This window comes from Ceratotherium simum, chromosome 34 (genome assembly GCF_057802395.1).
Source record: "Ceratotherium simum simum isolate JZ-2026a chromosome 34, ASM5780239v1, whole genome shotgun sequence".
NCBI lineage: Eukaryota > Metazoa > Chordata > Mammalia > Perissodactyla > Rhinocerotidae > Ceratotherium > Ceratotherium simum.
The window spans coordinates 7,411,199-7,437,044 of record NC_141933.1 but is presented as its reverse complement, the minus strand read 5'-3'; the positions used below and the strand labels follow the sequence as shown (position 1 = coordinate 7,437,044).

The 25,846-nt window shown below is 59.4% G+C and overlaps 4 protein-coding genes across 7 annotated transcripts; 2 read left to right on the top strand and 2 right to left on the bottom strand.

The window, feature by feature from the left end:
- The first annotated feature begins 736 nt into the window (after positions 1 to 736).
- On the top strand, positions 737 to 6,332 carry MUS81 (MUS81 structure-specific endonuclease subunit). The gene is made up of 16 exons (XM_004437624.3): positions 737 to 1,080; positions 1,174 to 1,303; positions 1,546 to 1,631; positions 2,190 to 2,288; positions 2,380 to 2,448; positions 2,601 to 2,686; positions 3,222 to 3,362; positions 3,548 to 3,643; positions 3,731 to 3,852; positions 3,946 to 4,043; positions 4,640 to 4,756; positions 4,848 to 4,943; positions 5,125 to 5,253; positions 5,329 to 5,432; positions 5,997 to 6,080; positions 6,169 to 6,332. The coding sequence occupies exons 1-16, from the start codon at positions 946 to 948 to the stop codon at positions 6,233 to 6,235; spliced, it is 1,659 nt and encodes a 552-aa protein (XP_004437681.1). The 5' UTR covers positions 737 to 945; the 3' UTR covers positions 6,236 to 6,332.
- A 668-nt stretch (positions 6,333 to 7,000) lies between these two features.
- Positions 7,001 to 13,572, bottom strand: EFEMP2 (EGF-like fibulin extracellular matrix protein 2). Its single transcript, XM_004437625.3, has 11 exons — positions 13,454 to 13,572; positions 13,031 to 13,148; positions 12,760 to 12,808; positions 11,912 to 12,118; positions 11,172 to 11,294; positions 10,761 to 10,877; positions 10,496 to 10,615; positions 9,110 to 9,229; positions 8,895 to 9,021; positions 8,456 to 8,651; positions 7,001 to 7,317 (listed from the first exon to the last, which is right to left on the bottom strand). Exons 2-11 carry the CDS (start codon positions 13,139 to 13,141, stop codon positions 7,156 to 7,158), a joined length of 1,332 nt encoding a protein of 443 aa, XP_004437682.1. The 5' UTR covers positions 13,142 to 13,148; positions 13,454 to 13,572; the 3' UTR covers positions 7,001 to 7,155.
- A 4,265-nt stretch (positions 13,573 to 17,837) lies between these two features.
- CTSW (cathepsin W) lies at positions 17,838 to 21,215 on the top strand. Its single transcript, XM_004437629.3, has 10 exons — positions 17,838 to 17,991; positions 18,261 to 18,345; positions 19,173 to 19,286; positions 19,663 to 19,823; positions 19,925 to 20,021; positions 20,109 to 20,189; positions 20,273 to 20,398; positions 20,584 to 20,648; positions 20,730 to 20,921; positions 20,995 to 21,215. The coding sequence occupies exons 1-10, from the start codon at positions 17,905 to 17,907 to the stop codon at positions 21,103 to 21,105; spliced, it is 1,119 nt and encodes a 372-aa protein (XP_004437686.1). The 5' UTR covers positions 17,838 to 17,904; the 3' UTR covers positions 21,106 to 21,215.
- Positions 21,216 to 21,432: 217 nt separating this feature from the next.
- FIBP (FGF1 intracellular binding protein) lies at positions 21,433 to 25,234 on the bottom strand. Of its 4 annotated transcripts, none has more exons than XM_004437627.3 (10): positions 25,073 to 25,233; positions 24,678 to 24,876; positions 24,369 to 24,495; positions 23,426 to 23,526; positions 22,786 to 22,940; positions 22,362 to 22,470; positions 22,220 to 22,283; positions 21,866 to 21,952; positions 21,681 to 21,778; positions 21,433 to 21,553 (listed from the first exon to the last, which is right to left on the bottom strand). In XM_004437627.3, the coding sequence occupies exons 1-10, from the start codon at positions 25,155 to 25,157 to the stop codon at positions 21,484 to 21,486; spliced, it is 1,095 nt and encodes a 364-aa protein (XP_004437684.1). In that variant the 5' UTR covers positions 25,158 to 25,233; the 3' UTR covers positions 21,433 to 21,483. The 4 variants fall into 4 exon arrangements, 3 of the variants coding, with proteins under 3 accessions (XP_004437684.1, XP_004437685.1, XP_087278755.1); XM_004437628.3 differs by having other exon boundaries at positions 22,807 to 22,940; XR_015549705.1 differs by lacking the exon at positions 21,433 to 21,553 and having other exon boundaries at positions 21,866 to 21,996; positions 25,073 to 25,234.
- Positions 25,235 to 25,846: the final 612 nt, after the last annotated feature.

Sequence of the window (25,846 nt, the reverse complement as noted above, 5' to 3'; positions counted from 1 at the left end):
CTTGGGGACCCCTTTGCACAGTTTCCATCTTAAACGTCCCTGAGGGCCCCCACCTCCAATGAGTCACAAAAACGGCGAAGTGTTCTCCCCTTCCACTCTTGTCTGGGCTCCTTACACCCAGCCTGCTCCCCTGAATCCAACCACGTGCCCATTTCAGCACTCCCCCACTTGCCCTAATGTCCAGCAACTCCTATTTGTCCCCCTTCTACTTGTCCTCTGTCCCCCTCCCCCCTGTCCTCCTAGCTTTGGTCTTCCCTGCACATCGCCGACTTCGCGCCCCTCCCCCACTGCCCTGTGGTTCCCCGGCACTCCCACCGCCCAGCTCTGGATCACCATTTCCTCGGAGGGTCCTTCAGCTCTTCCTGTGTTACCTTTGTGTCCTTATCCCCTGTACCCCTTGCTAGATGTCCCTCCTGCAAATACACCTGCAGCCATTTGTCCCCAACCCCCATCACCTCTCGGGCTCTACACAAGCCCAACCTTTCTCCAGCCTTCTCCGCAAGGGTGAGGCTGAAATTGACAGCCTCAGGTTATTTAGTTAAGCACCGCCCCAGCCAGCCCTCCCAGCCACAGGGGGCGCTGTCCGCCCTCCTCTCGCCTGCACAAAGCGGACCCCGCTCTCGAATCTGGGGTGGGAGGAAGAGGCGGGTCAAGGCTCCGGGGCCCTGGGTGGGGCGCGTCCAAAAAACTTGTCTGGCCCGGAGGGGCGGGGGGGGTGGGGGGCGAAAGGCCGTAGAGACAGCGCTCGGCACCAACCACTTAGAGTAGCGCAGGGGCGGGGAGGGCAGCAGGAGGCTATCCTCTAGTTAGTGCCCCGCATAGGACCACGTGATTGGAGAGGTCCCGCCCTCACCCACCCGAGCCAGGTGTTCGAATCCCGTCTCCGAAACTGGCGGCGTCTCCGTCCCGCCGGCGTGAGGCGCCAAAGGACCCGCCCTGGGGCTCATGGCGGCGCCGGTCCGCCTGGGCCGGAAACGCCCGCTGCCGGTTTGCCCCAACCCGCTCTTCGTACGCTGGCTTACCGAGTGGCGGGACGAGGCAGCCAGCAGGGGGCGCCGCACGCAGTTCGTGTTTCAGAAGGTGGGTCCCGGCCCGGCCTGATGCGGATAGGTGCTGGTGGAGTCAGACGACCAGGCCCGCCCTGACCCGGTACCGTACCCCTGCCCTCGCCAGGCGCTGCGCTCCCTCCGGCGGTACCCACTGCCCCTGCGCAGCGGCAAGGAAGCTAAGATCCTACAGCACTTCGGAGACGGGCTTTGCCGGATGCTGGACCAGCGGCTGCAGCAGCACCGAGCATCGGGCGGTGAGCGCTTGGGGCAGGGGTTGGTGGTCCCGAGCCTCCCCCCAGATGCAGCCTCCGTAACCACCTGGGATACCCTGGCTTCAAGCTCTGCACTCCTGCCCCCAAGGTGCTGTTTGACCTAGCTGGTGGCTGGCTCTCAGAGCCTCGCCGCTCTCATCTACCACATAGGCTGACAGCGTCCCAGACCCTCCCACCTGCTGGATTCTGCGGGGTCCGGGGTTGACTCTCTTCTCCTCCCGCAGATGATCATGCCCCGGGGTCACCATCTGGAGCAAAGAGTCCAGCTCCGGAAGGGCCAACTGCCGAAGTCCAGGACCCTTCCATGCCAGTGAGGAGGGGGCAAGGGGAGTGGAAGGGACAGTGGGAGCACCAGGAGTAAGATCTTTGGGCTTGAGGGACTTAACAGGCCTGAGTCCCCGTCTCCCCACCAGTGATGCCTGGCCTTGGGCAAATGACTTATTTTCTCTGACACTGAGTCATCTTATCTGCAGGTGGGGCTGTTGATTAATAACAGTCAGTGGAGAGAGTTCCATTATCAAGTTATTTAGGGGGCCAAGCCCAGTAAGGTGTAGGGGTTGCAGTTACCTAGAGTTTTCTTGCCTTACCACTTCTGTCCTGCAGTGGGTGGTAGAACTGAGTCTAGGCCAGGCAGATTACACCCCCCCAGTCCCACCCCCACCCCACCCCACCCCGCTGCAACTGTCCACCGTCTCATCCCAGCTTTGCAGGAGATCATCCCATCATCTGGCCCATTTTACAGATAAGGAAACTGAGAGGTAGCTGAGTGACTTGCCCAGAGCCATGTAGTCTGCTGAGATAGAGCCTGAACCTCAACCCTGCCAGGGATTCAGTCTACAATGGCTGATGGCCCCTCTGTACCTTTCAGGTTCCTGCTCAGCCCAAAGCAGGAGGCTCGGGCAGCTACTGGCCAGCTCGGCACTCGGGAGCACGAGCGATACTGCTGCTGCTCTACAGGGAGCAGCTGGTGAGTGCCTGGCTGCACCGGGAGTCAGGAACCGAGGCAGTGGGGTGTGAGGAGGCTGGCCGGGCACTCAACATTTCTGCCTTGGTTACAGAATCCTAGTGGCCACAGCTTCCTAACCAAGGAGGAGCTGCTGCGGAGGTGTGCCCAGAAGGCTCCCAGGGTGAGCACTGAGGAGGGGAAGGATGGGGCCTAGTGGCGCTGGATCTGACCCTGAGACTGCCCTTCTCGGGAGCAAGCAATGGCATGGGGCACAGGGAGTTGGACACACAGTAGCATCAGTGGCTCTCTAAGGGTCTCCTCCCCTCTGGACAGGTGGCCCCTGGGAGTGCTCAACCCTGGCCAGCCCTCCGCTCCCTCCTCCACAGGAACCTGGTCCTCAGGACACACCAGCCAGCCAGGTGGGGCCAACTAAGGGGATACGGGAGGCAGGGAGGGGGAGCACGCATGACGTTCTGAGTTGGCCCCTGTGGCCACCCAGCAAATCCCAGGCCTCATGTTGTTGAGGTTGGGGAAGGGAGGCCTTACCCCCAGGAGCCCACACTGATGGAGTACCAGGAGGGTCTGAGAGACCGAGCAGTGGGTGGGAGGGAGGAGGGGGTGCCACAGGTTATTGGAGGAATAGAAAGGCTTTGCTGAGGACATGGCATTTGACGCAGCTTAGAATTCAGTGGGTAGAGATGTAGGAAAGGCGAATGCAGGAGGGACGGTTTGTCTGAGATGTACTTATTGCAGACCTGAGAAGTGGCCCTAGGGCAGGTCTCGAGGAAGCTAACCCGAGGGGCAAGAACATGGCGGGGCTAGGGGGGAGACGCTGGACTTGTCTGTGCAGGGTCGCGAAGGGGGTGGTGAGGCCAGCCTAGCTGGGGCATGCGGGAGAGCGTGCCAGATATGAGTGAAGAAGGGAGATCTGTGTTCCTCTCTTCCGCCTACCAGGTACTCACTGACCCCGGAGGGTCTGGAGCTGGCCCAGAAGCTAGCCGAGTCAGAGGGCCTGAGCTCGCTGAACGTGGGCCTCGGGCCAGAGGAGCCCCCTGGGGAGGAGCCTGAAGTGCCAGGAGCGGCCTCAGCTGAGCTGTGAGGAGGAGGGCGGGGAGGAGGAGAACAGGGGAACAGGAGGGGTCCTGGAAACGGGCCACCACCCCACACCTCTCTCCATCACCTACAGCTGAGCTGTGGCTGCCCCACTCCTGTGGGTTGGGGGGGAACTGCCCTAGCACTGGGGTTCTGGCCTTACACATACCAACCCCCACTCCCCGCAGTGGCGCCAGCGAAGGGAGCGTCCAGCAGCCGCCCCTGGAGCTGGGGCCCGGAGAATACAGGGTGCTGTTGTGTGTGGATGTTGGCGAGACCAAGGGGTGAGTGAGGGGGAGAAGTGAGGGAGAGGGTACTGGGGAGGTTGGCATGGCCTGCCCTGACCCAGGCCTCCCACCTTGCCACTCCAGGGCAGGGCACAGGCCAGAGCTGCTCCGGGAGCTGCAGCGGCTGCACGTGACCCACACGGTGCGCAAGCTGCACGTTGGGGACTTCGTGTGGGTGGCACAGGAGACCAGGCCCAGAGACCCAGGTAAGGGGTGTGGACAGGCAGGCAGGTGTCAGAGGCAGGGCCTGATGGGTGAGGGGACACAGACTAACAGGAGCCTTCTTGGCCTCTCGGCAGCGAGACCTAAGGAACTGGTCCTGGACCACATTGTGGAGCGCAAGCGGCTGGACGATCTGTGCAGCAGCATCATCGATGGCCGATTCCGGGAACAGAAGGTTCTTTACTGGCCCCACCGTACTCCCTGCTCCCTGCCTGCTCTGGGGGCCTCCTTCTCAGCCCGGAGGAATCCAGGGACACTTCTGGGTGGCCTCGAGGCAGTCTCAAGGACTCCAGGCACACCTCCATAGGGCTGCTCCAGGGAAGCCCCAAGATCAGACCCCCTATGGACCCCCCCAGATGCACAGTAGTTGCATAGGGTGTCTGGGCTGGGCTGTGGAGCATCTTAAAGACCCCTTGGGAGTCCAGCCCCTGCAGTTTGGGGTACAAGGCCCAAACCTCTGGGAGCAGAACCAAAGCACTGTATCTTGGTACTGGCTGCTGGGCTGACCCCATAGTCAGAGAGGCCACGTACAGGCCAAGGGAGGCTTGAAGAATGGGTGTCATTCAGAGATGGTAGAAGGGCTTTCCGGGCAAGAGTAACAGCATGAGCAAAGGCACGGAGGCCGCCCTGAGACAGGTAGAGAGGCTGGGAGGACAAGGCAGTGACTTAGTGGGACCAGGATCCCATGATGATCTTGAGTGTGACATGATGGAAGGCCCAGCCTATGGGCATCCAGGCTGACCCTCCCTGCCCCTCTGTCCGCCTCCCCAGTTCCGGCTGAAGCGCTGTGGTCTGGGACGCCGGGTATACCTGGTGGAGGAGCATGGCTCAGTGCACAACCTCAGCCTCCCTGAGAGCACGCTGCTGCAGGCTGTCACCAACACTCAGGTGAGCAGGCGGGCAGGCCAGGCTGGCAGGGACCCCGTGGTCTGTGGCTCTGCCCAGGAGCCCCCTTCCCTCTCTTGGGTCCTCTTCCCAGGTCATTGATGGCTTCTTCGTGAAGCGCACAGCGGACATTAAGGAGTCAGCTGCCTACCTGGCCCTCCTGACACGGGGCCTGCAGAGACTCTACCAGGTGAGCAGGTGTACCTTTCAGGCCCTGGCCTCTTACCTGGGCCCTGTGCACCCCCAAGGAAGGTGAGGTGAGTGAGGTCCCGATTCCTCAGGCTGGCCCACTGAGGCCTAGGATCAGGCAAGGACTGGCTGGGGGTTGTCCCCTAGAGCTCTGGCCTGGCCTCAGTCCCCTCTTCCCTCAGGGCCACACATTACGCAGTCGCCCCTGGGGAACCCCAGGGGACCCTGAATCAGGGGCCGGGCCCTCCGCAAACCCTCTCTGCTCACTCCTCACCTTCAATGACTTCAACGCGGGAGCCATGAAGAACAAGGTACAGCCTCTGCCTAACTCCTCGTTATGTGGTCCGGCCCCCAACCACTCCTGATACAGTGCTCCCTGACCCCAGGCCCAGTCAGTGCGGGAGGTGTTCGCCCGGCAGCTGATGCAGGTGCGCGGAGTGAGTGGGGAGAAGGCAGCAGCCCTGGTGGATCGGTACAGCACCCCCGCCAGGTAGGCCCCCCAGAGCCTCTTAGGGTTCCTCTGCCCCTGCCCTCCCTGTGTGGCACTCAGCTCAATCAATGCTTTGTGGAGCTGTGAGGGCTGTGCAGACCCAGAGATGGGGAGACCCAGCTGAACCCCAGGGAGTTCATGGAAGTCAGGGGGTGAGGAAGACAGAGCCAGCCAGGACCAGACAGTATCTCAGGCATTAAGGGAGACTACAGGAGGGAGGGAGGGAGACATTCCACCTGGTGCAGCAGGGAAGGCTTCCTGGAGGAGGGGGTTGGGCCATGAAGACTGGGCCAAGAAATGCCAGACTTGGAGAACCTCTCATGCAGGGAGCTTTTGGAGCCTTTGCTGGCTCTGCCCCAGTGCTCCTGCAGGAAGGGAGGGCAAGCGGGATGGAGCAGGGCCTTGAATGCCAGGCTCAGGAAGTACGGCAGTGGTCCTGACTCCTCTAACCCATGCTGCCCCTTCCTGCCTGTCTCCCATGACACTGGCCCCAGCTGTTCAGAGTGGGCCAGCTGCCAGCCATTGTCAAGCCTTAAAAACTCAAACACCCCACCCCACCCCCAGCCTACTGGCCGCCTATGACGCCTGTGCCACCCCCAAGGAACAGGAGATGCTGCTGAGCACCATCAAGTGTGGCCGTCTGCAGAGGTGAGGGCAAGAGACAGAACTCAGAGGGAGTGGCCAGGGCCAGGGCTGTTGTGGGGCCTGACCCTCCCCTGCCTCTCTCTCCGTGCAGGAATCTGGGGCCTGCTCTGAGCAGGACCTTGTCCCAGCTCTACTGCACCCACGGCCCCCTGACCTGAGCTATGCCACGAGACAGACCCCAGCTCTCATCTTCCCAGGCTAGCCAGCCTTTTAACCAGAATCTTTGGGGCTACAATAAAAATCTAAGTGTCTGCAGCCTTCTGTGTTATGGAGGAGACACCAGGCCCCAGGGGCCTTGTAAAATATCCAGGCAGGAACTGGGGAGACCATTGGTTCCCTTGGTTTTTAAACTGAGCTCCTTGGGATTTTGGGTACCCTGGTGGAGCAATGAGATTGCCAGGGAGACGGCGTTAGTGAAGCATTGCAACTTTGAATCCAGTTTATGTCATCAGAAGGTCCCCTGATCAAATAAAATTCCCTTTGATAAAAGGTTCTGTAGCTTGGAAAAGAAAAGTTTGAAAAGCACTAACAGTCCAATTGCCCCATTTTATGGATTGGAAAACTGATGCCCAGGTAGCTAGTAGGGTTTGTCCAAATTGATAGTTTGAGGCCTAGCTAGGAGTGAAACCCAGGGCCTCCTGGCACTGTCTACAGTGGGGTTTCTCAGGCTCCCTGTAAACCAGCCAAACCTACATTTCTGTGCTGGGGCCTGGGGACATTACCTCCTCCCTTCTCCAGGAGATTCTAATGCTCATGGCACGTAGATCGATCCCAGCCATGGGGATGCAGCTCTCAGCTCCTGTCAACAGGACTCCCTCAGCCTGAGCAGAGACCCCCCCCCCCACTTTAGGTAGACTTGGCCTGCCTCCCACAAGCCTGGCCCCTCCCCCAGTCTGGGGTTCACTACAGTGTCACCCACCCCCCTCAGCCACCAGGACTCCTTCTTTCTCCCTTTATTGCCTTTCTCTCTCTACCCTTCACAACAGCATCTTCCCTTTTAGCAGAACGCAGGCATCCCTGAGCCCCAGGCCCCTCGGCTACAGGGAACCTCCCCCTCCCTGAGGGCTCCCCCCACTCCTCAGAAGGTGTAGGCCCCCACGAAGACGGTGAGTCTCAGTACAGAGCTGGCCCGGTAGCTCATGAGGGAGTTCATGGTGACCATCTCGAGGTCCAGCACGTACTCCCGGGGGCCTGTCACGGGCCGGGCGAGGACCAGCATGGCGCTGACATTGTTGATTTGCTGCAGGACACAGTGGAAGGGGGGCATGTAGATTGAGTCAACCTACCCACCAGGACCCTACCTCTGCGTCACCTCCCTGTCCCATGTCTCCCATGCACAACCAGTTGGCTAGGAAGTGGAGAGACAGCCCTGGCGGGGGTGTGACCCCAGGCTCTCATCCAGCTCTGTGATGACAGCTCATCTGATGACAGCTCCTTGACAGCTCATCTCTCCTGCACCCAGGCTCCTGCCCTTAGAAATCCCCTACTGGTGCTCTTCCCACTCTTTCCAGCTAGTTCTTCTTTTGTCTAGCCATAGTCAACTGATGATTCAGGGCCAAGTGTGAGACTCTTGGGAGTGGTGGGGCCTTTGGTGACCAGGAGCAAGCTGACTCCCCTTGCATTTCAAAAAGAGAAAACAAGCCCTGATCCCAGACAGGCCTGTACACCCTCTCCCTGTGAGTCATACGTGGACCCCTCCCTCCTAACACCTCCACCAGTAGGGAGCTGGACTCGCAGATCCCGGCCCACTGCCTCTCTCTCTCCAAGGCCCGGCTCCACTTGCTTGCCCTTCCCAGACTCTGCTGTGTCTGTTACCTGGGAAGGCCTCTCATGCCAGTCCCTTGTTCTACAGATACAGAAATTGAGGCCAGGGACGGCCCAGTGGCACAAGCGGTTAAGTGTGCGCGCTTCGCTGCAGCAGCCCGGGGTTCGCCAGTTTGGATCCCTGGTGCGCACTGACGCACCACTTGTCAAGACATGCTGTGGCGGCCTCCCATATAAAGTGGAGGAAGATGGGCATGGATGTTAGCCCAGGGCCAGTCTTCCTCAGCAAAAAAGAGGACGACTGGCAGATGTTAGCTCAGGGCCGATCTTCCTCACAAAAAAAAAAGGAAGAAATTGAGGCCAGATACGGAAACCAGTGCAGAGGCTCAAACCCCAGTGTCCAAGTGCCTCTTTAGAACAGCATGTAACAATCTGGAGTCTGAACCAAGGGAATTTACCCTACCTTTCTACAGAAATTCCGCCTCCTGGGGGCGGGGCTTTGAGAGAAGAGGCGGGGCATAGTGGTATAGCCGCGTCTCCCACTTAAGGTCTCCTGGAATTCAATTCTGGGTTATGCATGTCAGTTAAAGAGAGGGGTTAGGGGAAAGCCTTACCCTAATGTAGAAGTCCCCCTGCGAGTTTCCGGCACGGATCTGAAAGGCATTGTAGGCGCCGGGGTAGACGGAGGTTGCTTGGATCTGGAACACGTCGGCAGGCACGCTCCGCTCGGAGGTGATGCTCATGTAGCGGTGCACGATGGACGAGGGCTGCTCCCGGCACAGCGGGTTGGAGGCCGGACAGAGGCAGCGACTAGAGATCCCGAGATGTGGACATGAATGAGGTCCTAGCCCATCCCCCTAGTTGGGCCCACCCCCAAATCTGGGATCTCAAAAGGATCCTCCCACTCCTGCTATAAGAGCTTGCGTGATTGTCAGGGAGGACTACAACTCCCATCAGCCCTCGGGGCACGCGCCAGTCCAAATAGACGCCAGTCAGCCGCAGAGCCCTCTGGGAGTTGTAGTTTGTGGGGGGCTCGCCGTCGACTTGACTCACTTGTCGGACACTTGGACGTAGGGCTCCACGCAGCGGTTGGTGTCCACGCAACGGTAGCCCCCATGGAAGTTGACACAAGTTTGGGCCTCGGAGCACTGGTGCGCACCCGACTCGCACTCGTCAATGTCTGTGCCACGGGAGAGGGGCTGGAACCCAGACGTCAGATCACCAGCCCCCCGACACCACCCTGTCCCCTCCACCCGGGCAACCTGTACCTTGGCAGAGGCGCGTGGCCAGCAGCTGATAGCCCTGCGGACAGTGGCAGGAGAAGCGGCCTGGCTCGTTGACACAGCGGTACTGGCAGAGGTAACTGGAGTAGCTGCACTCATCAATATCTGAGGGAGAGTGGGGATGAGGACTCTGGGCCAAGGGCAGTCCTCTCAGTTCAGCCCCACAAACGTTTACGGAGAGCCCAGCCCTATGTTATGCTCAATGTGGAAAGACGGAGGGGATGTGACAAGCCCTGCAAAGCTCAGCAGGGGGACAGAGGATTCAAAGACAGGTCTGCCCAGACTGCCCAGCTCACAGACCTCTTTTGCCCCAGGACTGTAAGATGATGCTAAATGAAAGCACTGGGAATCTAGAGGCGTGGCTTAAATCCTACCGACTGAGTTTGGGGAACCTCAGTTCCCTGTCAATAAAATGAGCGGGTTAGACTAGATGAGCCTGGAGGGCCCAGCCTGCTCTGGTTTTCAATAACTTGCCCAATTCCTGCAACCCACAATCAGCCCAAGCACAAGTCACCTCCTGCCAACTGTGAGCTGCCCAGGCAGGAGCCAGGTTTTCTCCTCTGGTTTCCCCCATGCTGCCTAGCACTGAACCAGGTACCAATGGGGCCAGGCCTTACTCGGCAGGAGAGCATAACATAAACAGGGTACATGGCCAGTTGACATGGAGTTAGAAGTCTGGGACAGAGCCCTGGCCCCATCTCACCCCAGCTGTGTGACCTTGGGCAAGTCACTTAACCTCTCTTCATTGAAGGGCTTTATGCTTATTATTTTTTTGTAATCCTCCCAACAAACCTTGAAGGAGATATTAACGTCCTCATTTTGCAGAGGAAGGAAAAAAATCCTACTTGCCTCATAGGATTGTTTGCAGGATTAAATGAGGCCAAGTATGGCAGGGCAGCGCACTGCACAGGGCAGGCGCTCAGTAGATGGTAGTTCACTGGAAAGATGTGCTGCTTGGGACTTGATGAAGCCTGTCTCTTGTCATTTTCCCACTTAATCCTCAAGACAACCCATTTTACAGAAGAAGAAATAGGCTGAGAGAGAAGAGTGACTGTCCCTGGTCCAGGATTCGAATGCAGGTCAGCCTGACTCCCAGGGAGGGGGCACCCACATCCTTGCTCAGTCTCCCCACTGAAGCTCAGTGGGGACCTAACTGCTTCCCTCTGTGCCTTCCCCACCAGGCTGAGAGTTAAGGTGGGCAGGTCTGCAGGTGCCCTGAACCAGCTGGGGGTGAGTACACAGGAGGTACATGGGGTGCAGAGCGGACGGGACATGGAGCCATCAAATGGAGGCCTGTGTGGCAGGAGGTGCAGCATGATGCAGGGCCTGGGGGACCAATGGAGGAACACGTGGCAGGGGTGGAGCTCTCACCACTGCAGGAGAACCCATCCCGGTGCAGCTCATAGCCCTGGTGGCAGCGACACAGGAAGGTCCCATAGGAGTTGAAGCAGCGCTGCTCGCATGGAGCCCCCATGTCACATTCGTTCACATCTAGGGGTGCCAGGAAAAAGAGGGGGGGGTGAAAGCTGAGGAGCAGCCCGGAGCCCCCATTTCACCTGGGCTGGTCAGGAAGGGAGCTCCCTCACCCCACACCACACTGCCCAGGACCCAGGAGCCTGGCCCGGCCCAGCCTCACCCACACAGGAGCGGTTGTTGGGCCCCAGCTGGAAGCCCGGCTCGCACTGGCAGCGAAAGGAGCCAGGCAGGTTCACGCAGCGGTGCTGGCAGTAGCGGTAGCGGCACTCATCTATATCTGGGGTGGAGGCGGGGAAGGAGGGCAGAGGGAAGAGGTCAGGTGGGGCCCAGGCCAGCTGGGACTCAAGGCCTCACCACCCATAGTTTTGTCTGTGTCTGGGGGGCTGGGCTGGGCCGAGTCAGCCAGGACTCATGCGTATCCCCATACAGTCCTGTGTCTGGGGACTGGAACACAGAAGTGGCCGGGGACTGAGGTGAAGCTTGGGATGAGTTGGAATAGGGGTCAGGTGCCAGGGTGAGTGCCAGGCCAGGGGCACAGAGCAGGAACTAGAAAGGTGCCCCTCAGGCTCACCCACACATTCAGGCCCAATCTTGCGGTAGCCGTCGGGGCAGGTGCACTGGTAGGAGCCAGGCAGGTTATGGCACTCCTGGCTGGGGCGGCAGTCGTGCAGGTCCTGGGCACACTCGTCCACGTCTGCAGGAGACACCACTCAGCCCCTGCCTGGGAGCCCATGCACCACCCAATATAACAGACACCTCAACGTGGGGGGACACAGGTCAGGTACCACTCACATGGGCGTGTGGGTGACTGGTGGCCCCCAAAACGGGAACACATGGATTAGACCCTCCCAACAGCACAAATAACAGTCTACCAGCCTGGGAGCCAACGGGAAAGGCACCTCTAACCTGTGAGACCCTGTGCCAGAGAAGCATGGGAAATAAGACCCTGCCCATATGCCCAGAAGCACTGATTCCAGGGCCTTCCTCCAAGGCCCCTGGTGCCCAGGGGTGGGGTCCAGATTAAGAAGGGGGCAGGGGGCAGAGACTGAGAGGCAGAGCTCTGGCAGTGTGCCTGTAGCTGTCATGGGGAGGGTCTCAGAGGCTGGCTGGGGCAGGGGGACAGGAGCTGGGGCCACCTGTGGCAGGCCCCACACCCAGTGAGGATCTGGATGAGGGTCTGGATGTCATCCCAGTGGCCCTGGGGAGGCTTCTGAGCAAGAGAGGAACATGAGGTCTGCGTTTTTAAGACGCAGTGATAAGACACTTGGCAGGAAGACGGGAAGCCTGGGCGCCAGGGGGACCCTCACTCACCCACACACCTCTCCTGATCATCAGGCTCATAGCCTGCTAGGCAGGGGTTGGGGTGTTGAGCAGGGGGCACTGGTGGTGGGGGTCCCTCGCCGTGCAGGTCGTTGATGACGGCAGCCGAGCGGGGCAGGCACAAGTAGCCCCCATAGTGGTTGATGCATTTCATCTCCCCCTTGCAGGCCTCCGGGATGGTCAGGCACTCATTGACATCTGCAGAGAGAGGCCTGCTGGGCACAGCCAGCCTCCTGGGCCGGCCGTGGAGGGGTGGGAGGCAGGAGCCCAGCTCAGCCTTCTCTAAGCTGTGTGACCCGGGCAGGGCCTTCCTTCTCTACTCAACAAACTAAGACTGCCTGCTCAGGAGCCCTCTCCAGGGCCTGCCGGGGCTGATGGTGGGACACGTGTTCCCACAGTCACCCCCATTCTCTTGCCCCTAAGAAGGTCTCTATGCCTCCCCAAAGTCCTGGCCCTGGCTCAGCCCAAGAGTGATGTGCAGGCCTCCTTACCCCAGCTCCCTGGGACACTGCCCTCCGGGGATGTGAGGAAACAAAGCTGGATAGGAGAGTGCTTTGAGAAGGTGTCCAGGACCCAGCTCCAGCTCCCCTGGGCAGTGCCCTGTTGCTCTCTTGCCTATTAAGGGGTGGGGGCAGGGTGTCCTGGGTTTCTCTGGGAGGGAGGGGCCTGGATGGCTTCTCCACCCCTAGCTGAGCTGGTCCCCAGAGAACCAGAGCTGGCTTCACCAAGCAGAGCTGCGCAGAGGACAGGCCATTGGGCTTCTACTGCAGCTCTTGGAGTTGGGGTTGCAATCCCCTTCCTGGTTCCTGGGGGTGCGTCAGTCCCCCAGGCACACTCACCCCGGCAGTGCTGGCTGTCCGGGTCCCACTCATAACCATCTGTGCATTCCTACAAGGGGACCAGAGGTGCAGTGGTCACCGTGGTCCCCTCCAAGGGACCAGGCCAAGACCAGGGCCTGAGCCTGGCCACCCTCCCGGCCTGCTCCAAACAATGGCCCCAGCTGCTCCACCAACCAGGGGAGGGGAGACTCTTCCCCAGCAGCAGCCACCCCAGGATCCTGGTCTCTGTGTCCCTGCCCAGCCCATCCCAGGCCAGTGGCCCGGTCCCCACCGTGTAGCTGTCAGGCTCCTCCGAATCCTGGGGAGAGGCTGCCCCCAAGAGCAACAGCAGCAGCGCCCAGAGCAGTAGAGACCCGGGGAGGCAGGAGGCGAAGGGGAGCATCCTGGGGCTGGGAGGTGGTGGGCGGGGGTCAGGGCCCCTCTGCCACGGCACCCCCCATTCCCTGTACCAGAACCCTGAGCCCTGGCCCCAGCCGCCTCCCGCTCGGGACCGTGCTTGGGGCCCCGGAGCTCCCAGAGCCGAGGGCCAACTCCTCTCGCAGGCCGGGGTACGGGGCCCACCCGCCCGGGGCCGCCCCGCCCCCGCCCGGTCCCCCAGCGGAGCGGGCCGAGGAGCGCGGCCTCTCGCCTCCTCGCTGACGCCGACTCGGCCGAGACTCCGGCCCTTGCCCTCCCCCCACGGACAGCCACTCACTTGGGCCCGCGACGCCCCCGCGGCCCGCGGCTCCGGCGGCTCGGCTGGCTCGGGCAGTGCCTGCGGGCAGACGGACGGGCGGACAGCGCAGCTCCCTGGACGCGCGGCCCCAGGAAGCGCCCCCCGCCCGCCCGCCCGCCGCGGCGCGGCCCACCCCGGCGCCTCCGCCCGCCCCTCGGCGGATTCCTGAGCCCGCGCCAGGGGGAGGGACCCCGACCCCCCGCTTCTCCGCCCCCGGCCGGCCGCAGGCCCCCACCCGGTCCCCCGCGGCGCCGCCCGGAGCCGCCTCCCGGCGCAGGGCCAGGGTCTTCTAGCGCTCGATCCTGGGGGTATTGGTCCTGATGCCAGGCCCTCAGACTCATCTGGGAGCCCCCAGGCCCTCACTTTCAGCACCTCAGAGTGTCATCCTGCACACCTAGATTTCTATCTAATTTGAGCCCCCAGAATTCCATCCTGTGCATCCACATCTTAATGCTGGAGCCCCCAGACTCTTTGTGCGCTTCCCAGAATGTCATCCTGTGCACCTAGACCCCACCTAATCTTGGGGCCTCCAGATCCTCACCCTACGCTCTCCAGAATTTTATTCTCTGCACCCAGAAAGTCACTCTGGAAATACCAAAACTTCATTCAGGGTCCCCAGACCCTCGCTTGAGGACGAGACGCTCCCCGGCCCAGAACTGTTCATCTCTGTCCCTTCTCTTCTCCATCCCCAGGGCTGTCTGTCTTCAGCCAAGTGGTCCCTTCACTCCAGGACAGCCTCCCCGGAGCCCTCCGATTGCCGGGCTACAACAGTTTGGGGGCGGGGGCGGCAGTTCTCTTTTGGCCCAGAATGAATGGAAGCCCCTTAGAAGGCTTGGGCAGCGCTGAACTCGGGCGTACAGGACTCCAAGGTCCGGCGCCAGCGCCTTCCCGGCCACCTCCCACCCGCGGCCCCCTCCGCCCCCGGGGTTTCTGCCTCCGCCCCCAAGCGGAGGGCGCGCCCTTGGGGGAGGGGTTTGGGCGGAGCTGGCTCCCAGGAAGGGGCGGGGCCTCTCCCTGCCCACGTCTCAGGGCGGGGCCAGACGGGAAAGGGCCGCGTGTGCAAGGTTCTCAGTCTGGAGGCAGATGGCGTGCGGGAACTGCCGAGCCCTCCCTTCCCTTTCCACCCGTGTTTATCCTCACGATCGCCCCCAACGCAGCCGGGCCGGGGGAGAGGGAATGCCGAGGAGGGGACGTGGGATGGGTCCCGAGGTGAGCCCTCCGGGTTCAGAGTGGACCGGAAAGCGCCTCCCCCATCCCCAAATCCTTTCCAGCCGCAGGGGCGAGGAGGCTAAAAATAATAACTCTTTAGAGCCAAAAAGACAGACAATAACAAGTGTTGGCGAGGATATGGAGAAATTGGAACGCTCATACACCGTGGGTGGCAACGTAAGATGGTGCAGCCGCTTTGGAAAACAGTCTGGCAGGTCCTCAAAATGTTACCACATGACCCAGCAATTTCACTCCTAGGTATGTACCCAGGGGAATTGAAAACATGTGTCCACACAAAATATCTGTACAAACTGTTCATAGCAACACTATTCACAAGAACCAAAATGTAGAGACAATCTAATGTCCGTCGTGATGAATGGATAAATAAAATGTGGGGATACAACACAGTATTATTCAGCCATAAAAAGGAATGAAGTACTGATGTGTGCTACAACATGGATGAATCTTGAAAATATTACACTAGGTGAAAGAAGCCAGACACAAAAGGCCCCATAGTCCACTTATATGACACATCCAGAATAGGAGAATCTGAGAGACAAACTAGATTAGTGTTTGCAGGGGGAAGGGGGACGGGGGAGTCACTACTAATTGGTACAGGGTTTCTTTTGGGTGATGAAAATGCTCTGAAATTAGATAATGGTAACGGTTGCACAATTATGCAAATACACTAAAAACCACTGAATTGTACACTCTAAAAGTGAATTTTATGGTGTGTGAATTATATCTCAATAAAGCTATTAAAAAATAGTAAAAATAATAGCTCTTTTTTTGGTTTGTTTTTTTGCTGAAGATTTGCCCTGAGCTAACATCTGCTGTCAATCTTCCTCTTTTTGTATGTGAGCTGCCACCACAGCATGGCCACTAACAGACGAGTGGTGTAGGTCTGCATCTGGGAGCCGGGTCCCCGGCCCTGAGCCACTGAATCAGAGTGCAATGAACTTAACCACTAGGCCACCGGGGCTAGCCCAGAATAATAGCTTTTGATTATCAAGATCTAACCATTCCAGGCAGCAGCGTGCACCTCATGCAATCCTCCTGCCAAGCCAGGGAAGCCGTGCCGTTAACACCCCATTTCACAGATGACAGAGGCTGAGATTTGTCCAGGCACAGCCAGAGTGGGAAGGACAGCATTTGAACTCAAGTCCCTCTGACTCCAAGACTCTCTGGGCTCTTTGCCCCCAGAGTAGAGCATTAAGGACCCACCATCTGAACACCTGCTCCGTGCCAGCCAGGGTCGTAGGTGCTCCACAAAGGGTCATTCCACTCAAAGGAATTGTTGCTGCCACTCAGAAATGAGGCCCAGAGGCCCAGAGGGGGACGACTGGATGCCCAGTTGGCAACTCAAACTTGGACCTGAGCCTCCATCTTTGCACTGTTAGGCTTGGGTGTGCCTGCCACTCGGAGGTGCCGCCTCAGAATGCCTCTCCTGACCTCTGGGACCCTAACGACTTTCCCTGCTCTCATCCCCTCTGCACTGGCTCACAAGGCCTTATCTTGGTTGGTGTCTCTCTTCTACCAAGGCAGTGAGCCCCCTGGGCCCTGAGCTCAGCCCTCACTGGGTGCCAGCCAGGAGCTGCAGGATGAGCAAATGAATGCACAAATGAGTGAGCCAGTGGGTAAGTTCATTCATTCATTCAGCAAATGTTTACTGAGTGGCCACTGTTGACCAGGCTCTGTGCTAGGCACCAGGGACACAGCACTAATGGAAAAATGACCCAAATCTCCTGGCCTCATGGAGCTCACATTCAAGGGAGGGAAGGAGAGGATCAAAGAGGAAGGCCACCCAGTCCCACACCTCAGTCCCTCCTCCCCCAAATTTCCACAACCCCCACCACAAGAGTCAGGTTTTATAATAGACGCCCTTTGGTGCCCACACAGGGACCTCCAGCTCTGAGGGCTGACACAGGGCCTTTGTCATAGGTCACACATGGCCCAAGACCAGGGCCACATAGCTAGGATCTAGAACCAGGGAGCCAGTTACCCCTCTGTGGATGGTCTGTCTACCGCATTTTAGTAAAGGCAGCACCATTCTTTTTTCTAAATAGGGGTGTCCCTTGGCTAACTATCTGGGGTAGGGGAAGGGGCGCAGCAAAATGAGGCCTCACAGCTTTGGGAAGATTCCTAATGAATGAAGAAATGAGGCAGTGAGCACATGAATGAATGAATCCCAGGATCAGATCCCTCCTCCCTTTGCCTCTCTCCTATCCACATGCAACCCTTAGAAAGCCAGCTTTTTCTCATTTATCTCTGGTCTTGGGTGCTGGTTCTCATCCTGGGGGCCTGGTTCCCAGCATGGAGGCACACAAGGGAGACGCCCAGCCCAAGGAGCCATTAGAACCAAGGCAGCAGTAATGGGTGTTAACACCCCTGCCCAGCCATTGGCCTCACAGGCTTTGGCCCTGCTCTGCCTGAGATGCCAACTCTGCCATCTTTATGCCCCCTCAGGCTCACCCAGACCCCTCATCCCCATCCCCTGACTGTGACAGGTATGAAGAAGAGAAGGAGGCAGTAGCTGCCACTTGCTGTCCCCAGGACCCTGCACTTTCCTGTTTAAAACCCATGATGACCAATTGTTCAGTCAACAAACACCCATCGAGCCCGCTCTGTGCTGGCCCCATCCTCAGCGCTGAGGACGCAGGGCATCAGACACATCTGGGGTGGGTGGGAGGCAGATGCCAAGCGGGCACAGGCACAGCAGGGCCTCCAAGGGCCGCAGATCACAGCAGAGGATGGGAAGCAGGGAATGCTTCTTGGAGGTGACCCTTGAGCTGACTGAGCTTTGCAGGATGAGCAAGAGTGCTTCCCCAGAGGGCACTGACCACCCTCCATCCCCCCCAGTCGTCAGGAGCCCGTGGCTCCCGTAGCCCCCTAGGCTTCCCGCTCACAGCACTGATGGCCCTATATTGTCACTGCCCACTTAGGATCTGTCTCCTCCTGTCTCTTTAAGGACAGATCCATCTCTGCATCCCTAGAATTGCCCGGAACAGGGTGGCAGACAGCCTCTGTTGAATAAAGAAAAAGAGGTGGAGTGAGGAGCGGGCAGGCAGAGGGCCGGGCAGGGACAACAGCCTGAAGGCCTCTTGGGGTCGGCCCCCCTCCCAGCCTAGTTTCCCCTTTGTGGTTTCTCCAGCTCCGCCCTCTCAGCCCCTCCAACTTGGCCTGCACAGCTTCCTGCCCCTGGCACTCTGTTCCACGGCACGATGGCACAAACTGTCCACCTCTCCTGCCTCCTGGCTCTGTTGGTGGCAGGTCCGGCCCAAGGCGTCAAGGGCTCCCTCAGGGGCCAGGTAAGTGCCCCCAACCTGCTCCCCATACCCTTCCCTCTGCAGGCCCCGTGCCTGGGGCTCACCGCTTCAGAAACAACTGCCTTGTTCCCATTTCTCAGAGGGAGTGACTGAGGCTGAAGAAGTGATTGATGAGTCCACGCTCACACAGGGAGACAGCGGGCTAACTGGCTGATCCCCTAGCCCAGTCTGCATGGCTGGGAGCTGAGGTGTAGTCCAGAGATGACTTCTCACCTACCTCCCCCCACACTCCCACCCTTGGTTCCCTCCAGGACCCAGGTCCCCGGCCGCTGGAGCTGAAGGAGGTCTTCACATTATTCCAGATCCAGTACAACCGGAGTTACTCAAACCCAGCAGGTATCAGGGGGCACGTGCATCTCCAGTCCAACGCCCCTTCTCCCATTTAATAGATGAGGAAATCAAGGCTCAGGGTGGGGAATGGGCAGGACAGTGGCAGGACTGGGGTGTACTCCCTGGTTCCCGAGTCCACAAGCGGCGACAGGATTTCTTTGCTATGAATCTGGAAGGAGGTGGCAGCTGCTGGGGGTCTGCCCAGTCTCAGAGGATCCTCCCCTCCATAGCCACTTTCCTGTGACCCCAGGCAGTGGGCAGGAGACCACTATCTAGTCATGACTTCATTCAGCAAACACTCAAGGATACCCATTTTGTCCCCAAGGTGACTCTCTCACCACCCCCAGGAGCTGCCAGCCCTGCTCCTGCCCTCTCTGTGTCTCATCTCCCATAGAGGGATTGTCTGGGGGCGCCTTTCAGCCCAGGCTGCCTGGGCTGTGGACCTGTCCCCCATCCTCCCCCACCCCCACCACGTTCCAGCTCCGGACCTGCGGTCTGAGGTGTGAAGCGAAGGTGGTGGAGGAGGTGACCTGGCAGAAAGCCGGCTCCAACCACCTACTTTCCCTTCTGAGTCACTCTGCCTTCAGACCCTTTAGTTGGCTTCCCCCGGGGGTGGGCAGAGACGCCCCCCTTCCTGCCTCCTGGGAAAACCCAACCCCAAGTGGGCTGGGAGCCGTTTCCTTAGCCCAGGCGTCTGCAGCGGGGCCTGCAGGAGCCATAGGAAAGGAGTCAGTGCTCACCTTGGTGTGTGGGTGAGAAGATGCTCAGCCAGTGGCCACTTCCTGTCCCTGCGGGCTTGAGAGTCAGCCTAGGACAACCCCCTTTTGGTCCAGAGTATGCTCGCCGCCTGAACATCTTTGCCCACAACCTGGCCCAGGCTCAGCGGCTGCAGGAGGAGGACTTGGGCACAGCTGAGTTTGGGGTGACTCCATTCAGTGACCTTACAGGTACTGGGACCCCTCCCGGCCCCTAGGTGATGGGTGGGGAAGCAGAGCCTTCTCCAGGTATACTAGCAGATGGACAGGGCAGACCTACGGCTTTCGTTTCCCAGAGAGGGATGCTAAGGACCAGAGGCCTGGCTGCTTGCCCCACATCAGAGAGAGCAGGGGTAGGAACTCCAGCTCAGGGGCGAGGCAGCAGCTACAGGGGAATGCACCCAGCAAGGAACCGGGCCTCTCTCTAGCCCTCAGCATCCTTGCCTTTGTCTGCCAGGGTGTTATGGGGACTCAAATGGCTGAGGAAGTGGATGGCTGGAGTGGGAGAGGCAGAATATGGGAGGGAAGGGTCAAAATTGTGACCTTGGTGGCCCCATCTGTCCCACAGAGGAGGAGTTTGGCCAGCACTATGGGCATCGGAGGGCAGCTGCAGGGGTCCCCAGCCTGGGGAGAAAGGTAGAGTCTGAAGAGTGGGGGGAGTCAGAGCCAGTGCCACGGACCTGTGACTGGCGGAAGGCAACCGGTGTCATCTCATCCATCAAGAACCAGGTATCTGCCTCCACCCAGCCTGGCCCAGTCCAGCCGGTGGTGGGAGGGAGGGAGGGGCAAGGCCCAGACACCTTACCCTGCCCGTACTCTCTCACTGCTAGGAAAATTGCAACTGCTGCTGGGCCATAGCGACCGTGGGCAACATCGAGGCCCTGTGGGGCATCACATGGCAATCGTCTGTGGAACTCTCTGTGCAGCGTATGGCTGGGAGAGGGGGGCATGTGTGACTGGGGAAGGGAAGGGGGCCTGGGGCCTGGTCACCCGCATTGTCCCTTCTCACACCAGAGCTGCTTGACTGTGACCGCTGTGGGAATGGCTGCGGGGGCGGCTTCGTCTGGGATGCATTCATCACGGTCCTCAACAACAGTGAGTGCCCTGCCTCTCAGGGCAGCTGTGGGCTGGGGGACATTCAGGAGCCGGGTCTCCATCCTGGCCTTGCTTATCTCTAGGTGGCCTGGCCAGTGAAAAGGACTACCCATTCCAGGGGAAAGGCAAACCCCACAAGTGCCTGGCCAATAAGCACAAAAAGGTGGCCTGGATCCAGGATTTCATCATGCTGAAGGACAACGAGCAGAGTGCGGACAGGCTGGAGACACAGGCGGACGTTGGGGGAGAATGACAGGGATGGACAGATTGGGCTATAGACACAGATGGAGGGATGGAGTGGGTGGGGATGTGGCAAGGGAGAGAGAGAGGCACCCATGAGCCGAGAGCAGAGGGCACAGGGCAGGCAGGGCCTGATGGCACCTTCTCCCCCCAGCAATCGCCTCGTACCTGGCCACCCATGGCCCCATCACCGTGACCATCAATGTGAAGCTACTGCAGGTAGGATAGGGGAGGGAACGGGGGGAGGGGCATATAGGGGAGGTAGCCCCAAACTCAGCCCCTCTGCCCCTACCCCTGCAGCAATACCAGTCGGGTGTGATCCGGGCCACGCCCACCACCTGTGACCCCCGGCACGTGGATCATTCTGTCCTGCTGGTGGGTTTTGGTGTGGAGGGCAGGCAGGCAGAGGCAGGCTCATCTCGTCCTCGTCCTCGCCACTCCACCCCATACTGGATCCTGAAGAACTCCTGGGGGGCCAACTGGGGTGAGAAGGTGAGTGTGATCTATGGAAGGGACAGGGCAGGACAGGCCTCTCCCCACCTTCTGATGCCCCCTAACTTCCTAGGGCTATTTCCGGCTACACCGAGGCAGCAATGCCTGTGGCATCACCAAGTACCCGCTCACTGCTCGAGTGCAACTACCACAAAACAGGCGCCCAGTCTCCTGCCCTCCCTGAGCCCGCCTGGCTGCCCCTCAGCTCTCTCCTGCTGTGCCAGCTGCCTCCTTGCTGGCCCCTCCCCAAGGTCTTGGCCTGTCCTCCCAATCTTCCTGCTATGGATGGAATAAATCAGGATGAAACTCCTGTCTTCCAAGTGGACTCAGCTGGGGTGGGGAAATGGATGGGGAGAACTTAGACATCGTTTCCGGACACTTCCTAGTTCCTGCGGGGCCGACGTACACGTACATCCTTATACACGTACACTACGATACTTAGAGACACATGCACGCACACCTGCACAGACTCCCACACTGGACCACACGTGTACCCACGCACAGGCTCCTCCAAAGTTATGGCAACTTTATTGTCAGTGTGCGCCTGGCGGTGGGAGGGGCCTCAGTCATGATAGAGGCGCAGGAGGCAGCCATGGAGGGTGCCCATGTAGCGGTCCCAGAGGGCCTGGTGCCTGCAATGACAATGGGAACAGTAACGGCTGATGTTCACTGCATCCCCACCACTGCAGGAGGGCTAGGCTCTGGCAAGAGGCTGGCTGGGGCCAGGCCAAGCTGGACAGGAGGCCTGGCGTCTCTCACCGGAAGCCATCCAGGGAGTGGACCGATGCTGAATACTGATTCAAGAAGAGCCGCACGTCACTCAACGGCCAATGGTCAGAGCGGCAGGGTTCCACGAACTGTGGGCCCAAGGGAACACGTAGCACTGGTCCAGCCCAGGGACAGGCCAGGTTGGGGATCAGAGGGCGGCGGGCAGGACAGCTCACCTTTTCCACAAGGTCCACAAATAGGTCTCTGACATCCTTATTGTGAGTCAGCTTGGCGGCCACATTCACCAGCCCCCGGGACAGGTTCTGTGGGGCAGGGAGCCTGGGAGTTCTGCCTTCTGTCCCAGAAGCTGGGGGTTGAGCCCAGAGGCTGGAGGAGGGCTCCCCAAATCTATCCACCTCCCTCAATCAAATAACTCCCCAACTTTAGGAGCAGCCTCCCCCCTCACAGGCAGGCGGGGAGGCAGCAGCGCCACCTGCCGGTCAATCCCGGGCATGAGCAGAGTTTCCCAGTGGGACAGTGCACTGGAGGCTAAGATGCCCAAGGGACACAGGTTGGATTAGGCCACAGACCTTGAAGTTGGCTTCCATCTCAGAGAAGACACCGAGCTTTCCCCGGAGGGCGGTGCACACCAGGCTGCAGGGAGACAGGGTCAAGCTTAGAGCCGCCTGGGCCCCCACTTCAGGCCCCACCCCATGGGCCCCCCTGTGTCACCTCTTGTGCAGGTCCAGAAGGTCCTTGTCAGCCACAAGCACCTTGAGCTCCTTCAAGTCCTGAAGAAACTCCTTGTCTAAGTCCATGTCCATGTCATCCACCTGGGAGTCTGAGTGAGGCTCATGAGGGGAGTTGGGGTAGGGGATAAAAACCCCTCCTGTGATATCCTGAGCCTTCCCCGCCCACCCCATCATTGCACCCCACGAGACAGAAGAGGAAGCGGAGTGTCAGAGAGGTGGAGTGACTTGCCCCAGGCCACAGAGAAGTAGTGGGCCCTTGGTCTGCAGACAACGTGTGTGTGGGGACACTGGACTATGAGCAGAGGTGGCTGAGGTGAGGGCACTAAAGAAAGGATGCTGGGGCCTGCAGGGGAAACTGCGGGCGGGGAACCAGGCCCAGGGAGGGTGGGGAGGTGTCCGGGCACCTGGGTCAGTGGGGGCCTCACCAACAGCTCCAAGGGTCCAGTTCTGGATCATGAGCTCAGCACAGAAGGCAAAGTCGCCAAAGCTCAGATACTGTAGTTTTTTCTTCCCTGTCTCAAAGCGGTTGTTGGCAAAGAAGACGATGGCTGCATAGTCCCTGCAGGGAGTGGGGAGTGGGCCTGTCAGGGCTTGAGACTCCTTCTTAGAAGTAGCTCCTACCTGCGACATCAGCTGGGCATCCAAGTTCTGGCCTCTCTCTGCCCTAACACACTGTGTGACGTGTTTCAAGTCACTTCTCTCTGGGCCTCCTCATCTGTGCAAAGAGGTTTCAGCCCAGGTCTCCTAAGGGATACAGCGGGAGACCACAGGGTAACAGTCACCATGTACTGAGCACTTCCTAAGCGCGAGGGCTGTGCCATGGACTCTCCATGCAGCACCTCACAATAGCCCAGCTGGTAAGTGCCCAGGCTAGGATTTGAACCCAGGCTGGTCTGATCCAAAGTGCAGACCAGCAGTGGGATGACCAGCCCCCAACAGCCAGGAGGTCAAGGGGATGGGGGTGGGGAAGGAAGACTAGCCTCAGGGCCCAGGGAAGGAGTGTGCAGGATGGGGAGAAGGCTGGCTCCTCGCCTGGCCCCTCACCTGGCCAGCCGGTCGGAGAGGAGGAAGTGTTGCTGGATGTTATCCACCAGGGAGCCCCGCATTTCCTCCACCACCTTGAAGACTCGCTTAAAGTTGTCAAACTGCAGAGCAGTTGGGGAGGAGGGAGGACTGGTCAGAGGCTGTTCCCCCAATAAACTGTTTATTGAAATCTCTCCTTCACCTACACACCTATCCAGTCAACATATGCTGAGTTAGCATCTGTTATTCCTTCCACAAACTATTCATTAATACCTGTCATCAATTCAACAAATGTCTATCAGCTTCTTCCATCTTGCCTTGGATAAATGTTTACTCACTCCTATCTCTGAATTCACCCCCATTTTAGCATCATGAGCTTGTGCTGGAACTGACCCTCCCAGCTAAGGCCCAGGAAGTCAAAAATGAGCGAATGCTAAGCCATATGCAGGGAGCTCACCAGAAACAAGAGCAAAGACACTAAAGGCCCAGTAGAGGGGTTACTTCTCTCTGGCACCACCAAAAAGGCTTGTGGAGAAGGTGGCATCTGACCCCCTGCCTTGGATTTCAAGGGGTAGATATGGCCGAGAATAGTACCCTCCAGGGAGGAGCAGCATGAGCAAAAGAAAGCCGGAGAATGAGGAAATGTCAGCCTAGAGAGGTTGGCAGGGACCACATCACAGGAGAGGATGAAGGTCAAGGCCAAGGAGTGTGGCTACTATCCACAAGGGAGTAGGAGCCCACGAAAGTTTATGAGTGGGGGAAAGCTATGGTCAGATCTGGGCTTCTGAAAGCTCACTCTGGCTGAAGAGGATGGTTTGCAAGCAGCAAAACAAGACGAGAGGAGAATGGGTATGAAGCAGCTGCCACAATCAGAGGTGGGGGAGGAGGCTGGGGCAGTGGTCGAAGGGATGAGGTGAAGGGGGGACTGTAGATGGGATGTTGTGTTGGGGGGTGCGGTGCCCACTTGTCTCCGGCAGCTCTTGAGGGTGATGCCCGTTTTGGTGCTGATGTCGTCTAGGTCTTTCTTGGTGCCCTTGGACAGCTTCTTGCCCAGGACCTCCCGCACAAAGGCCTCGTCAAAGGCATAGTACCTGCGTGGAGGCAGAGAACACCACTGACTTTCCATAAAGGAGGGGAAAGAGGGCCTAGCAGGGCCTGGGTGTGGTTCTTTCTGCTCCCAACTCTCTCACGGCCTGGGTAAGTCCCACCCTTCGCTGGGTCTCAGTTTCAGCCTGCAAAATGGGTATATGGTCAGACAGATTGGCGTCCGCACCTCTCGATGAGCAGCGCCTGTCGGGAGGGGGGGATCTGGAAGATGAGCTGGTGCAGCAGCTTGGGCGGTGCGTGCAGCAGGCGCTCGAGCATGTGGAAAGTACGGTAGTGGTCCATGGTGTCGCTCTGCAGCACCGCTGCAGTGGCGCCCGTCTGCTCCAGGATGCCCGAGCGCACCCTCAGGGCCACCGCGTCGCTCACTGGGGAGTGGGCGCTAGCATCAAGCCCCGCTCCGCTGACTCGAGGGGCCCTCCAGGGATTCCCGCCCCGACCCCTAAACATGACTTACTCCTGCTGCCCACTTCCCCATGGGATGGTCAAGTCCGGGCCCCGCCCCCTCTCCCACCCCAAACAACCGCTCCGCCCGACGGGCTCCCCAGACAGCCCCCCACAGACCCGAGTAACCATCCAGCCAGAGGCGATACACGTCCTCATCGATGAGGGTCGTGTTCCCCACGAAGATATCCAGCTCACTGGTCATGGCGACGCCCGACCCCGGGCGCGGCCGCAGCGCCCCAACAGGAGGGAGCACTGCCCGGGCCGGGCGCGCCGCCGCCGGGCCACTTCCGGGAGCGCCCAGATTCGGCTCCGGGCACCCGGAGCCAGAGAAGGACCACTTCCGGGACAGAGCGGGTGGGGGCAGGAGCGGCGCGGGAAGAGGCGGAGGCGGTGGAGTAGCCCCTCCTCCCAGCGGAAGGGGGAATCCCAGTCTTCTCCATCCCCACCCCCATCCGGGCCCCGTTTGCGGGAGGGCGTCGGGAGGCAAGACCTCCGGCCAGTCTCCCCTGCCCCGGCAGCCTCCCCCCATCATTTCCTCTTGGTGTTTCTCCCACATTCTCTGCTCTTTTCGGGGCCTCCCTACTTTGACCTGTATCCTAAATGTAGGGGTTTCACAAGGCTCTATACCAAATCTTTTCTCTGCTAAAAAGATGTCTGGCCCGACTTCCAAAGGCCCTTGCTGGGAACCCCTCAGTCCATCCTGCGGATGAGCACCTTTCCTGCTCCCATGGTTTAAACCACCCTCTCACCACTAACTCAGTAATGACCTCTCTTACTCTGCAGCTCAGAGCTCTGCCTGGAAATCCACATCCGGAGGGCCGCCTTTCTGCAACTCTGTCCAGGCTGTCTCCCCAGAGGCCTCTCAAAAGCTAGGCAGATCTTTCCTTCTCT

What these genes read in the sequence shown, in the direction of transcription:
- MUS81 (XM_004437624.3), top strand. Translation starts at nt 946, where the DNA reads ATGGCGGCGCCGGTCCGCCTGGGCCGGAAACGCCCGCTGCCGGTTTGC. An exon ending in TCCAGGACCCTTCCATGCCA is followed by an intron (nt 1,632 to 2,189) that starts GTGAGGAGGGGG and finishes TGTACCTTTCAG; the next exon opens with GTTCCTGCTCAGCCCAAAGC. An exon ending in AAGTGTGGCCGTCTGCAGAG is followed by an intron (nt 6,081 to 6,168) that starts GTGAGGGCAAGA and finishes CTCTCCGTGCAG; the next exon opens with GAATCTGGGGCCTGCTCTGA.
- EFEMP2 (XM_004437625.3), bottom strand. Translation starts at nt 13,141, where the DNA reads ATGCTCCCCTTCGCCTCCTGCCTCCCCGGGTCTCTACTGCTCTGGGCG. An exon ending in GATTGGGCCTGAATGTGTGG is followed by an intron (nt 10,878 to 11,171) that starts GTGAGCCTGAGG and finishes CCTCCACCCCAG; the next exon opens with ATATAGATGAGTGCCGCTAC. An exon ending in TACGTCCAAGTGTCCGACAA is followed by an intron (nt 8,652 to 8,894) that starts GTGAGTCAAGTC and finishes CGGGATCTCTAG; the next exon opens with TCGCTGCCTCTGTCCGGCCT.
- CTSW (XM_004437629.3), top strand. Translation starts at nt 17,905, where the DNA reads ATGGCACAAACTGTCCACCTCTCCTGCCTCCTGGCTCTGTTGGTGGCA. An exon ending in TGTGGAACTCTCTGTGCAGC is followed by an intron (nt 20,022 to 20,108) that starts GTATGGCTGGGA and finishes TTCTCACACCAG; the next exon opens with AGCTGCTTGACTGTGACCGC. An exon ending in CATCACGGTCCTCAACAACA is followed by an intron (nt 20,190 to 20,272) that starts GTGAGTGCCCTG and finishes GCTTATCTCTAG; the next exon opens with GTGGCCTGGCCAGTGAAAAG.
- FIBP (XM_004437627.3), bottom strand. Translation starts at nt 25,157, where the DNA reads ATGACCAGTGAGCTGGATATCTTCGTGGGGAACACGACCCTCATCGAT. An exon ending in CTGGCTGGATGGTTACTCGG is followed by an intron (nt 24,877 to 25,072) that starts GTCTGTGGGGGG and finishes CCCACTCCCCAG; the next exon opens with TGAGCGACGCGGTGGCCCTG. An exon ending in CTTCTGGACCTGCACAAGAG is followed by an intron (nt 22,284 to 22,361) that starts GTGACACAGGGG and finishes GTCTCCCTGCAG; the next exon opens with CCTGGTGTGCACCGCCCTCC.